A 14581-nucleotide genomic window follows, 5' to 3' on the forward strand; every position below is an offset into this window, starting at 1 on the left:
TCCCTGTCCAGAATTCCTTTTTAGAAATCTGGTCTCCTGATTTCCAATAATTTTCTCTCTAGGAACGAATAGGAGAGTGCATTCCTACGGTGGGACCTGGAAGTCGCTTGCCCCTAAAGCAGAGGTGGGGAACCATGGCCACTTTATGACTTGTGGACTTCAAAAAAGTTTGGTCACCATATCACAAAAAAGATGTTGAGAGTTTGGAAAAAATTCAGAGAAGAGCAACTAAGATGATTAAAGGCCTAAAACATACGAATGATTAAAGGACTAAAACATACGATGATTAAAGGACTAAAACATACGAAGAACAGTTGCAGGACTTGGGTTTGGTTAGTCTAAAGCAGGGGTAGTCAACCTTGGCTCTTTTATGACTCGTGGACTTCAACTCCCAGAATTCCTGAGCCAGCTAAGCTGGCTCAGGAATTCTGGGAGTTGAAGTCCACGAGTCATAAAAGCCAAGGTTGACTACCCCTGGTCTAAAGAAAAGAAGAAATAAGGGTGACATGACCAGCAGTATTCCAGTATTTGAGGGGCTGCCACCAAGAAGGGAGTCAATGTTATTCACCAAAGCACCGGGGGGGCGGGGGGGGGGGCAAGACAAGAAACAATGGTTGGAAACTAATCAAAGAGAGAAGCAACCTGGAATTAAGGAGAAACTTCCTGATAGTGAGGACAATTAACCAGTGGAACAGCTTGCCTCCAGTGTTCCATCACTGGAGATTTTTTAAGAAGAGGCTAGACCCGGGGTAGGCAACCTTGGCTCTTTTATATGACTCGTGGACTTCAATTCCCAGAATTCCTGAGCCAGCCATGCTGAGGGGAAGGGAGAGGTTTCCAAGCTGAGCCATGCTAGCTCGGGAATTCTGGGAGTTGATGTCCACGAGTCATAAAAGAGCCAAGGTTGCCTAGCCCTGGGCTAGACAGTCACTTGTCTCAGATGGTATAGTCCTGCTTGAGCAGGGGCCTGGAGTAGAAGACCTCCAAGGTCCCTTCCAGCTCTATTCTAACTCCCAGAATTCCTGAGTCAGCTATACTGGCTCAGGAATTCTGGGTGTTGAAATCCACAAGTCGTAAAAGGGCCATCTCTGTCCTAAAGGAGATCGACCTCCCACTTCAGGGCTTAGTTTCACACCAAAGCTTGGTGCGTCCCTGACTCTGCCTCTTAAGAGACCTTTCGGATGCTTATTAGAGAGGAAGCTCGGATATCTTTCCTGGTCGATAACCACGCCGTGCTTTTAAATGTAATATTCAAACACGAGTTGCAAAAAGCAAGAGCGATCGCTTTTGTATTTTTCTCTGAAAAGTCGATTTCTATCACTGAGTGATGTCAGCAACTTTTCACTTCCATGTCGAAAAAAACTGGTTGGAATCGGAACCAAGCACATCTAGAGCTAAAAGCAATAGTATCATGGATCCCCTTGACTACATAACATAGCGCAGCTCACAGCATATTAATATATAGCTTATTAGCATGTAATCATATAGCGTAGACCAGTGGTAGGCAACCTTGTCTCTTTTATGACTCGTGGACTTCAACTCCCAGAATTCCTGAGCCAGCATGCTGGCTCAGGAATTCTGGGAGTTGAAGTCCACGAGTCATAAAAGAGACAAGGTTGCCTACCCCTGGCGTAGACTATACAGTATACATTTGGCAAATAAATTATGAACATAAAAACTACACGCCTGCACTACGTGCCTTCGGAACAGTTCCCTTCCTCACATATTGACCGATCTGGTGTGTATGCTAGGGGAAACTGAAATTCATCTCAACTCTTCAAAAAAAAGAAATGAAATACACTGTGTTAACGAGATATAATTCCATGGAAGAAAGCGTCCCTTTCTGCAACGGTAATAAAATGAGGGAGGGATCCGTGTTTATTTTGTTTTTCTCTCCGAGGAGCAATAAATGTGGATCTAGGAAGTCTCATCTCTGTTTGGCTGGAGACGGGTGTACTCTTAACTTTTTATATCTCTGAAGACATCGCTGCACCGCCTTCCGCCAATTGCATTGGAGCGTCTTCCTTGCGGAACTGGAGCGCGGGAAGGAAAAAGACCCGGGATGAAGAGGTTGTGGGGATAGGAGCAGGTAACGGTGGGGCTGGGAGCAAGGTAACGGTGGGGCTCAGAGTGTGGATCGCCAAATAAACGCTGCTGCTGCTGCTAATTATTATTATGGTTCGTCGGCCAGATGTTTAGACTGGATTTGGCATTTTTATTTACCTACTGAGTCCTTCCCCAGGACCTGGGTTAGGCAGATGTTTAAAAAATACTAAAGGTACCAGTGCAGTATGTAAGCAGCTTTAAGTTAAAAACTGCCATTTGCAATTGGCTGAGGGTGATTTTGTCCGTGACGATGGTGTTCAAGTGTAAAGCACTGTAGGGTGGTATATAAATCTAAGTGCTATTGCTGTTATACGCATAAGAAGTCCTTATAGATACAGTTTATAGTTATTGTATTTTCCTCTTCTTCTTGCATTTTTTCATATCTATTTTTGCTTTTTTTGTTTTTTTATTAAATAAATAAAAAGGTGGTCCTGCAGATATCCAAGTTCTGAGCCGTATATTTTAAAACAGATCTGTAAAATAATATTGCTTCACTAGCACTGTTGTCAAAAGAGGTTTTCCCCCAAAGTTTATATGTGTGTCTATTTGTGTGTATTTTTATAATCATATATACTTATATGCTATGTATATATGTGTGTGTCTGTGTGTACATACATGTGTGCATGTATGTATATACATACAGTATTTGAATTTGATCAACAGGTCTGTCAATATGGCTATCCCTATGGCTTCTTTGCTGCAGCGATTTGATAATTCTTCTCGACTTCTTCTCTGCACACTGATGTCTGGACAATGGGGAGCCATGGCTGCCTTTCGAACTCTTCAACAGTCACTCCCTGTAGAAAAAGGAAGACAACATTTCAATTGGCAGATCTTCACTGAGAAACTGTGCTCTCAAGAACCAGTGCTTGAAGAGTCCAACAAGACTCTGACCATGTGAGTTAGGCTTGTTTTTCATTAGAAAGGTGAGGGGCCTATTTAGGGATTCTGAAAATGTAATTTTCCTCTCAAGAACCAGTGAAGATGAAGATTAATATGGCGGTTCTATACCCCTTCTTTTTCTTGTCCTCCTTGCTTTCTAAGGAAAAGAAGTTTTTTTTAATAATGTGGAATCCTAGAAAAATCAGGATCCTACTTTACAGATCCTAGATGCATTTCAGTTATGGATCTATGCTATGTTAAAATCACTTGTGGGCTTGGTTTGTAAGATTCTCAGTTTTTTAACTAGTTCAGCAATAGATAACTTGTGGCACTCCAAATACTGTTGAATTATAATTTCCAGTAGCTCCAGACAATGCAGCCAGTGATGAAGGATGTAGTCCAGGGGTAGGCAACCTTGGCTCTTTTATGACTCGTGGACTTCAACTCCCAAAATTCCTGAGCCAGCATAACTGGCAATAGCATAAGATGGTGGAAAATGGCTGTTCAACACATGGTAATAATCCACTGTTTGTAAGGTTGGTAACAAACCCAAACAGTTCCCTGAAGCCAAGATTCTCAACAGAGCCTCATTAGACAGATATATTGAAAGGAAAAGGAGTCAAATCCTGAGGACTGGATATATATGCTTTAGCACCTTATTTATCAATTATGTTAAGGCAGAGCCTCTTTGATTCTTTTTTCTAACTGGGTAGATGTTATTCCATGTTTGCCTGGTGATAAAGAAGGTGAACACTAATATTTATGACCTGCAATTTTTTGCAAGTCTCCATTACCATTCCTAGATTCAGAGAGAATTCCATTATAGCTGGTGTGGTTAAATCTTGGGTTGGAATCTGGTACACCCAGATTCAAATCTTCCCTTCATCTTGATAGATGTTATAAGAATGAAATGAGAGGATACCTTGATGTGCATTGCCTTGCGCTTCTAAAGGAAATAAAGGCTGTTGGGGTAATAATAAAATTAAAATATTGCCTGTAGTGTGCTGTACAATGAATTGCACTATCTGTGTTACATAATTAACATTTTAGTCTTATACTAATTGAAGAAATGTGTTTTTGCTTTCTATCTTCTACATAATTATTTCAGGAAACCAGTATTGATGCTGCTTCCAGTGTTGTGCCAAAGAAATCTCTTTTCCTTGTTGCTTATAGTACAATCTACAGTGCCAAAGGACTGCCTCAGCTGTCTGCTTCAGGCCTTTAGAAAAGATCCCAATCCAGATTTATGGGTACAGAGATTAAGGGATTTACTACTGGTGGGGATGGAAGAGAGGAGCTTTTTGACCCCTATCTTGCTGTCCAGTACATGCCAACAACAACTGAAATGTTTATGCCAGAAGATTATAACCCATAGTAGCAGCAATGCTAATTTAGAAAGAAAATTAAACTGGTTTGTTAAACTGGAAAGGCCTTGCTTGGTGCCAGCTGGAAATAATTTTCAGTCTGGATCGCAGATTAGGAAAAAAAGAAAAGCATCTGAAGAATCTCTGAATCTTGAAGAGGAGAATCAGAGGAAGAGGTCCCAACTGGAAATTAAGTTGGATACAGAAATTTCTCAACCACAATCTGAACTGCAGGATGTTGGAACAGAAGGCACAGAGAAAGAACTGGAAACTTTTGGAAATGAAGATATTCACTGCCTAAGTAGCGTCAATCAGTTTTCTTTCAAAGAAGATGAAGTAGAAAAGAGAATTCTCAGCCAGAGTTCCAAGCATGACACTGTAACAGAGGTTCCTGATCATATGAAAGTATGTAAACTCTTCTAAATTCTTATACTCTTTTGCTTTGTTGATGAATTAAGGGTACAAACATATTTCCAGTGAGGCTCTGCATCCATCTTTTCTGTCAGTGACAACTAGAACAAGCCATATATTTTTAAGGAAGTGAAAGAAGGCAAAAATAACCTTTTTGTTTTAGTTTATGAAAATAGATATCAGGATTGACACATATTTTTATGCAGATGTGTTTGAACCAGGAGCTTCTGTCTTTTTTTCAACTGTTGTTTCTTATCCTAGAATTTCAGCAGTACGTATATATTTTTAAAACTTTTAAACTTGCATTAATAAATAGCTGAAGTTAGAATACTCTGAGGCTTTAACCCTGGTATCAAGATTCATCTGACATTTTTCTTCTGTTTTTAGAACCATATATCAAAACTTAAAGAATTGCTGGAAATGCAGTTTGATGTAAGTATTTTTCACTGAATTTGCTATTGGGCTAGACAGCCTGTATTCTTCGCAATCTCTATAGCTTTTTTTCCCCTTTCAGTGTTCCAATGGAACTGCCCCTCCCGAGCTACAGATTCTGAACGAGTGTACTCCAGGTCAGGTTAGTTGGGTGAAAAATTATACTTTATTTGAAGTTTCATAAATGGGCTTCCAAATAAGAGTATTTGGTTAGACTTCAGGTCTTTCTTGAAACCAAACAGCTGACCTTGAATCCCATTTGTAACTGATCCAAATACAAGTGATTTGGGCCAGTGGATTACTTGAACAATACTGTCTCCTTTCCTTTAGCTAGAAGATTTATGTTCACTGCTCAAACTTTCAGAATGCCCAGAAAATGAACTTCTGCAGTTCTGCTGCTGGATAGTAGCACTTTCACCTGAACTTGGCTACAAGAAGGCAGCAATACTTGCTGAAAAGCTTTTCTTATCTCGGGTATGTATTGAGAATCTGAAACAGGTAAAGAAGAAAAGCCTTTGGTTAAAAAAACCAGTCATTTATGGATTTTTACATTTATCTCTGGCATTTTCATGGTTAAACTATCCAGAACTCCTATATTGAGAAAGCTTTAAGAAAAGTAACTCCTTGAATGCTCACTTATTTTGACCTTCTGCATAAACAGTGATTATATATTGTGTTACGTTATTGTTCATATATTTGGATCTCATCCTAAATGATGCTGGTAAAAATTATTTGAAAAAAGTTTGAATAAAAGCCAAAACAAATAGTTTGGATCGTGGTCTGCCTGAAAACATCCAAGCTCAGAGAGCATGGAGAGACCCTTACTTCAATCCTGAGCTACAAATAGAGTCCTTTATTGATACAAAAACCTGTTGGTGGAGGAATAGGGAGAGTATAGAGTGAAGGAGAAGCAAAGATATGGTATTTTTAATCCAAATAGTTTCTGTCTTATCTCCACCTGCTTCTTTGTATACATGGGAAAAGATATATATATCTTTTCCCATGTATACAGAACTACAGAAACTTGTGGAAAACAGTTGGGATAACAAAATTCAGGAAAAAGAGAAATTAAACAAAGACAATTAGTCTGGTAGATGAAGTTATTTTCCCTGTATGTTGCTCTAGGGTGCTTTCCCTCCCCTCTGTGTATTATATGTTGGAGGACTATTGCTTAATAAGTTTGTCCATAAGTGACAAACACTACACTATAATTTGAAAAACATATACATAAATTAATTACTGTCAGTTCTAAAAACATTTACAAAATGCCTTCATTTTGTCCTGAACAAGCAACAATCTAACTGGCATGTGTATGACAACATTTATGTGCATGCCAATATCCCCTTCTCATTTTCCCAATTCAGGGGAATGCCTCTTTATGTCTAGTAAGTTATTACCGTATTGACTTCTGCCACCAAGCAAAACAACCTGAAGGGGTTTTTCTTCCTTTCAGCATCTATTTCTTGGTTGATACTTTGTGCTAAGGCATGGTTTATGAATAAGCCATGGTGGCTTAGTTAGCATAATCATAAGTTTATAGCACTAAACCAGAAACAAAATAGGTGGATTCATCAACACTAACTAAATAGTAGCTTAATGCAGTATGTAAACCTAGCCAGTGTTTATTATCTAGGCAATATTTATTTCCTTTCTGTCTTCTTGATCTGTAGATTCTTTCGCTGATTGAGACAGCTTCCTGGCCTCTCACAACTGCCCTGATGATGTTCTGCTCCAAATATCCTCGTCCAGTCTGTTGCGCCTTAATTTCTTCTATTGTGCAAGTTCCAGGGCAAGGTGAACTTACAACTCTACATAAGGTCTACTCGGTTTTGTCTAAGGCTTAATTTATTCTGAGAAGTGAAATATTGTTTCCAATAATAAACTCAGTGTTTGCATGCTGAAGGATTGGAATCAGAATAAAGTTTCACTTGGATGAGTTTTGCAACATTCAGAAATATAAAATGTGAGATTATAAAGAGGGGGATACTGGCCCAGTGCGGATGGATCTTGGCCTCCTGTACTGCATTGAGTATAAGCCAGGGGTATCCAGTGTCGGCAAGTTTAAGATTTGTGGACTTCAACTTCCAGAATTCCCCAGCCAGCATGGCTGGCTGGAGTATTCTGGAATTTGAAGTCCAGAAGTCTTAAAATTGTCAACATTGGACACTCCTCATGTAAACTGTAAAAAAACAATGGGAAGCAAGTATGTAGTAAGCAGGGAAATAGAAATGTTTTTCTTGAGACTATCTAAATTGAAATTTTCCTGAAGGTCTTGAGGCTGCCAAAATGTCCAAGTCAGGTACATCTCTGGTAGGATATTTTTCAAATCTGTAGTCTGATTTTACACTTTTGCTACAGCATGTGCAGGAAAGAGAAAAAAAATTACAATCACAGAAATGCCTATTATAGAAACTTCATAAGAAAGCTAATAGGATGAATAGAAACAAAGGTAAATTCATAACGAGCAATGTTGTGTGAAAAATAAAAAATCAAGAGTGCAAACTTCAAAACAGGAATGATGAAATACAAACAAATAAAATGGGCTAATTAGCAAATGAAATTATTACAAAGCAATTTAAATGTTTTAGGTTCTTACTATTCCTATTTTTACAGCTTGTATTAGATTACAGCTTGTATTAGATTAACTGTATCAGTACCTTTCTGAAAACAAAATTATTATGAATTCTTCACCTACAGTTCTTATTTTGTCTGTTCCAAGGACTAGGTTTTCTCACTGATAATACTGTAGCAGCAAAAATAAATACTATTTATTTGTACAGAACGTACGATTTTGTCTTCTGTTGTGGCTTCTCCATTGTGACTCCTTGATTGTGTGCTTAATGTGGGGGCTTTTCGAGCACACAAACAGACCAGCTGGGATAGAGATGCACTGCAATTTATTTTTGAATAAATTAAATCTTTTTTAAAAATCCTTTGTCCATAAGTTTTAAACTAAATCAGTTTTCAGCGTTAGGAACTTCTGCAATTGTTTAAAGCACTGGGCAAATTAAAATGGCAAAATATTTATTGTACTGTACATATCTTTTAGAATACTTTTAGGCAATTTCCAAATCAGATACTTATATCACTTTGTAAAGTCATCCACCCATTATTATTATTTTTTATTATTATTAAAAGTTTTATAAAGTTTACAATATAAATCCCCCCACCCCTACAACCCCCCTCCCCCCCACTTCCCAGAGCTGTTCACAGGGTTACAAATAATAATCATAATCTAAATAACATAAACCAACTAATTATATAACCGAATCTATAACACACTTTAACTCATTTTTAAAAATAAATTTAAATGGGTTAAAATTAAAATCACTCATTATTGTGCCAATAAAGAATGTTGTTACATCAATAATAGCTGAATTAATAATTGGCAAATGCAAATGCAAATGCAAGTCCTAGCCAGACTTGCCTGATCTTGGAAACTAAGTAAGATTGATCCTGGCTAGTTCTTAGATGGGAAATCAACTCAGGATTTGGAGGTTATTGGTAAATCTGGGAAGCTGAAATAAATCCCAGATGAATGCAGTTGGAAATCCATTTCCTGAATGTTAACCAAAAACCCGTAGCTGCAGTCTTTAGAATCAAGCTTGACCCAAATGCATCTTTGCATTTTTATAATTCTTGAATGATATAAAGTGGATTTCTGAAATCTTGGTTTTTGCAGGACTTGAGCAATTGAGATTGGTATGCAAGCTAATTGAGGAGTGTTTGGAACCAGAATGTATGAGGCTGGTGTTCAGGTAAGTAGAAACACAAATGTAGTACAGATAGTCCTTAGCTTACGACTAGAATTGGGACTAGAATTGCAGTTGTGACCAGACCTGATTTTGTGATTTTTTTTATGGCAATTATTAAGTAAATCATGCGATGGTAGTCTGAATCTCTCAGTTGTAATTAGGAACCCGTTATCCTGAATGTGCAGGTTTTGCCAGAAATCAAAAAGGACGTAAGTTATGGCCATGTGACCATGGAGTGCCACAGCCAGTCAAAAATGTGAGCCAGTTGCCAAGGAAACATTTTCTGATGGCTGGAAGTGTTCTGAGGCAGTCATAACTCTGAATGGTCATTAAATGACCGGCCGTAAGTTGAGGACTACCTGTATTGAGACTGTAATCAAAGACACTCTGGCTATTGTCTGATGCTCCAGAATATTCAGTTGCTACTATATGACATATGCAATTGCATTGAAAAGTTTGTTTACATTTTTATATGAATACAAACTGCAGACATATCTATAAACCATCCTCACTCTTCTTGACCTCTTCTCAGCTTTCGGTACCATTAACCTTCCTCTTTTGGGATTGGCTCCAGGAGTTGCAGGTTAGAAACACGGTTTTGTGTTGGTTCTCCTCCTTTCTCAGAGGCTAGTCCCAATTAGTGTTGATAAGGAATGAGAGCTCCTGCCTGCAGCCCCTGTTTTGCGGAGTGCCACAGGACTTGGTGATCTCACTCCTTTTAACATCTACATGAAGCCCCTGGGTGAGATCATCCTTCACCATGGGATGAGATATCATCAGCATACATCTCCCTCCTGGGCGAACTAAATGATGCTGTGGATGTTCTTTCCTGATGCCTGGAGGCTGTAGGGGTCTGGATGGGGAACAACAGGCTTCAACTGAACCCTGATAAGGCAGAGTGGTTGTGGGGAAGAGCTTCTCTGTGTCTGGTGATTCACCATCTTTGGTCTTAGATGGGGTTGAACTATGGAATCGATGTATAATCTGTGGGTCCTCCTGGACATCTGCTTCATGGCAGTTGTGCTTGGGGAGCCTTTGTTCAACTTGGTATAATGTGCCAGTTGCACCCCTTCCTGAGCAAATATCCCATGGATGAAACTTCCATTTTGTAGTTAAAACAAAATTTGTATTTTGAATTGATTTAAAAGTTTTTAATAGTATAAAACGTATACCGGTAATTCTAGTGTATCTTCTGTAGCCAATTTCATATGTAAAGTTGAATTGCTGTGGGTTAACAAGAAACCATGGTTAAATGTGACTTCCAAATTAGTTTCCTGATTTGTGTAAATTGAGGAGCACCTACATAATACTGAAGGGTATTCTACCATTTTCTACCGAGTTAGCTAATGTTGTTAATAACCATTTTTTAATAATTAACATAGTCATAAATCTTGGTGACTGGCACATCCATCTTTAATTATGTCTTTCATTGTTTTGATCCCCCCATCTCTTTGCAGTCATATTATAAAAGTGCCATGGACAGAAGATCTTCTCACAGTTGTACATTCTTTGCTAGAAAAACAGGTGATCGTATGCATTTAAATCTTCTTAAATTTAAGTAATCGAATAAATTGTATCCATGGAGTAGCTAAAGATTATCCTCTCAAATCTAGTATACTGTAGTTCTCTAACAAATACCAAATACAACAAGTCCAACATGTAAATATATACAGTAATGCAAAAAGTCACTTGATAGTGACATGGACAGCATATAGCATTTAGTAATAGCATTTAGGCTTATATACCACCCTGTAGGGCTTTATAGAACTCTCTGGACAATTTACGGTGCAGAAGCATTATTTGCATATTTCCCCCAACAATCTGGGTCCTCATTTTACTGACCTTGGAAGGATGGAAGGCTGAGTTAACCTTGAGCCCCATAAGGATCAAACTCCAGGCTGTGGCAGAGTTTGCCTGCAATATTACACTTTAACCACTGTGCCACCAAGGGTCTTATATAAATTTAATAAATAAATTTAACCAAGGTCTGGATTAGTTTAACATCCAAGGAACCTTCCTGGATCAAACATGTACTGGTCTGGTGAGAATTCAACCATATAGATTGGTCTGATATTCCCCAAGCAATTGAAACTTACGTTAGGGTACTTAATATTTGTTTTACCCCTCAATTCCTATCATCTTCTCTTTTCAGGTAGAATTGTCTAGTGAGCTCTTCAATGTGTTGGTCCATAATCTATGTCAGATGGCTCAAACATTTGAAAATTCAGTACATTATGCAAAGCTGATCCTGACTCTGTTGACCAAATATCAAAATGATGTGAGTAATTACCCCAAAACATGGATCACCCCAACTGTTGCATATTCTGGTATAATTGGTGTAATGGATTTCTTTTAGTAACTTGTATATAAGCATATAGAGTAGTGCACTTGTTTCATTTACTATTTAACATTAGTTTTCATCTCTCTTGAAAAAGATGCCCTAGTTATCATCAGTAGTGCAGAATTGCAATTCCTCATGGAATGTGATTTTTAGCAGGAAAAAATCTCCTCCTGGCTACTCCTACTGTTCAGGAACTGGAATACAGGAAAATGGCAGAGTTAATCTCAACAAAGGTGATGAAGGATTTATGATCTACACCAGGGGTAGTCAACCTTGGCTCTTTTATGACTCGTGGACTTCAACTCCCAGAATTCCTGAGCCAGCACAGCTGGCTCAGGAATTCTGGGAGTTGAAGTCCATGAGTCATAAAAGAGCCAAGGTTGACTACCCCTGATCTACACTGTTATGAATTAGCTTGTATTTTGTTTCCCCTCTCTAGATCACATTGGGCCACCAGCGCTATTTATCAGGTGCACTGGACCTTAACAAAACCATCTTAAAGAAATCTCTTCAGGCTGCATTAAAGAGAGTGACTTCCAAGTGAAAAATGTAAGAAGACTTTCTTTCTCCCGAAGTGGCTATGAAATCAAATATGCCTTAAGACTTTGGGACAATTCTGCTTCTTTCTTTTGATCAATTTGCTCAATGCAACTCACTAACTTAAAATGTAAGTATGTACAATTCAAAATAGATATGTGCATTGCCTTGGATTGGTGTAAGTTAGATATAAGGTAAGATATGCAGCCTATACATTTTGTAAATAAATAAGTAAAATTTGCTATGCACATTTTTTCATTTTTAATGAACATATACACAGTGAACACCTCAGGTTGTCATTCCATTGCTGTGGCTAGTGATCTGTCTGCCTCATGGGTGACTCTAAGGAAACACCTTGATTTGCCTCCAGGAGAAGCTAATAGTGTTGAAAGTGTAAGAAAGGGGTAGATATTGTATGGTGCATAAAAGAAAAAACTGAGGAACACAAGAGTTTCAAACTGTCTGCAACTGAGTTCTTTTTGTTCACTCAACAGTCCCTTTATTCCCACGAATGTTTAATAATAATAATAATAATAATAATAATAATAATAATAATAATAATAATAATAANCCTGCTCAGGCAGGAAACCCTATACCATTTCAGACAAATGGCTGTCCAGTCTCTTCTTAAAAACTTCCAGTGTTGGAGCATTCACCGCTTCTGGAGGCAGGTTGTTCCACTGGTTAATTGTTCTAACTGTCAGGAAGTTTCTCCTTAGTTCTAGGTTGCTTCTCTCCTTGATTAGTTTCCATCCGTTGCTTCTTGTCCTACCCTCAGGTGCCTTGTAAAATAGCTTGACTCCCTCTTCTTTGTGGCAGCCCCTGAGATATTGGAATACTGCTATCATGTCCTCCCTCATCCTTCTCTTCATTAAACTAGACATACCCAATTCCAGCAACCGTTCCTTATATGCTTTAGCATCCAGTCCCCTAATCATCTTTGTTGCTCTTGTCTGTACTCTTTCTAGAGTCTCAACATCTTTTTTACATTGTGGTGACCAAAGTTGGATGCAGTATTCCAAGTGTGGCCTTACTAAGGCATTGTAAAGTGGTATTAATACTTCACGTGATCTTGATTCTATCCCTCTGTTAATGCAGCCCAGCACTGTGTCGGCCTTTTTGGCAGCTGCAGCACACTGCTGGCTCATATTTAAGTGATTGTCCACTAGGACTCCGAGGTCCCTTTAACTTTCATTATATATCACTCTTATACTTAACAGTCAATCTTAAATTCCATATTCACATAAAACCTTTATTACTCAGGCATATTAACATGCTTTCTCTAACTCAATAGATGTACAATAAACTTATTTTCTCATATTCAGCTTTTCTCACAAGTTTGAATATGGCAATGGACTAGAATTAGGACAGGCAACTGGTCGAAAAATTCAAATGAAATATATTTTGGAAATGTGTGTTAACTACACATAGTGACCCTTATGGTATTTAAAATGTGGCTTGTGATGTTTATCAAACCATATTCATCTTACTTGTTAACAATCCAAAAACCATGACAGTGTTATACCACACCAAATTCTCATTTAGTTTCTTCCCCAACTTTTCCTCTCCCGGTCCAGCATCCAATCGGCTCTAGTCTGTTCCTCTTGCGAGATTAGGTGCCTCATGTCTTGTGAGAATTGAATTCCTCTTCCCTTTCCTAGTGCCTAAAAAAAGCCAAGATGAAGTAATTTCCCCCTTCCCCTTGCCACCTCCCCAGCAATGTGGCAGCATTTGTGTTTCATGCTCAGCTAGGCTTCTTTTCTGAGCTACATATATATAGGCTTTGAAGACACTTAGGGGGAAAAAAAATAAGGCAAGAGGCTAGAAACCAGGAGTCTGTGAGTTCTAGTCCCACCTTAGGCACAAAACTAACAATGGCAAACCACTTCTGAAAACCTTGCTAACAAAACTGCAGGAAGTTGCCCAGGAAGTCACTAGGAGATACACTGACTCAAAAGCACCAAAAAAGTGTGTGTGTGTATGTGTGGAGGGAAATCCTAGATGAAAACATTTGGATTTGTGTACGTTGCTTGAAAAGGATGAAGACGTTTAGAGAATATTTGAATATGTTAGTAATTATTGCAGTAAAATAACCTTGCTAAAAGCAAGTCCTATTGAATAGAATAAGACTTACCATATATACTCGAGTATAAGCCGAGGTTTTCAGCCCATTTTTGGGGCTGAAAAATGCTCCCCTCGGCTTATACTCGGGTCAACTAAGGAAAGTGAGTGCCGTAGTTCTTTTTTTGGGGGGGGGGATCTATGCAATCGCTAAAAGTCGACACGTGGCTCCGGAGCCGCATGCGGCTCTTTCAGCCGTCTCCTGCGGCTCCCAGCCACGTGCAGTGCCCCCCCCCAAAATAGGACTAAAAAAGTTGAGCCAATCAATTTAAACTTCTCACAAAAGAGGTTTGAATTGATTGGTTCAACTTTGGTTTGTGGGACGCTGTTCGCCATGGGGTCGACATAGACGGGAGGGGGGGAAAAACAGTTCCGGAGGGAGACAGCCCAGTAGCAAGAAGCCGGCGGTCCGAGCGGAGTGGCACGGAAAACTTACCAGTCGACGTGAGAAGCTCCAGTGTTGCTGGTAAGCAAGGCTTGGCCTCCGCGGCCCGGTTCTGCTGGACCGGCTTTCACGGCTCCAGCCCGGGGACGCCAGCGGCATAGAAAGCGGTTTGGCGGCGCTGCCGTGGGCGGGGTGTCCTTGCAGCGGACAACTTGGGCCCGGATATTTCCTGCGGCTCGCGCTCGGG

At 39.2% G+C, this 14581-nt stretch overlaps 1 protein-coding gene across 1 annotated transcript in view; it reads left to right on the forward strand.

The window, feature by feature from the left end:
• Positions 1–2055: 2055 nt before the first annotated feature.
• The window catches only part of FANCE (FA complementation group E), a 26061-nt gene continuing 13535 nt past the window's right edge, over positions 2056–14581 (forward strand). The window contains exons 1-11 of the mRNA XM_015831982.1: positions 2056–2089; positions 2770–3003; positions 4097–4757; positions 5151–5195; positions 5278–5337; positions 5526–5669; positions 6866–6989; positions 8878–8953; positions 10408–10474; positions 11103–11228; positions 11731–11840. Of these exons, the coding sequence (XP_015687468.1) occupies positions 2780–3003; positions 4097–4757; positions 5151–5195; positions 5278–5337; positions 5526–5669; positions 6866–6989; positions 8878–8953; positions 10408–10474; positions 11103–11228; positions 11731–11835 (1632 nt within the window). The 5' untranslated portion in view covers positions 2056–2089; positions 2770–2779 and the 3' untranslated portion in view covers positions 11836–11840. The remainder of the gene's footprint in view (positions 2090–2769; positions 3004–4096; positions 4758–5150; positions 5196–5277; positions 5338–5525; positions 5670–6865; positions 6990–8877; positions 8954–10407; positions 10475–11102; positions 11229–11730; positions 11841–14581) is intronic.

The sequence above is a fragment of the Protobothrops mucrosquamatus genome, unplaced genomic scaffold (assembly GCF_001527695.2).
Source record: "Protobothrops mucrosquamatus isolate PMUCROS unplaced genomic scaffold, P.Mucros_1.0 scaffold_293, whole genome shotgun sequence".
NCBI lineage: Eukaryota > Metazoa > Chordata > Lepidosauria > Squamata > Viperidae > Protobothrops > Protobothrops mucrosquamatus.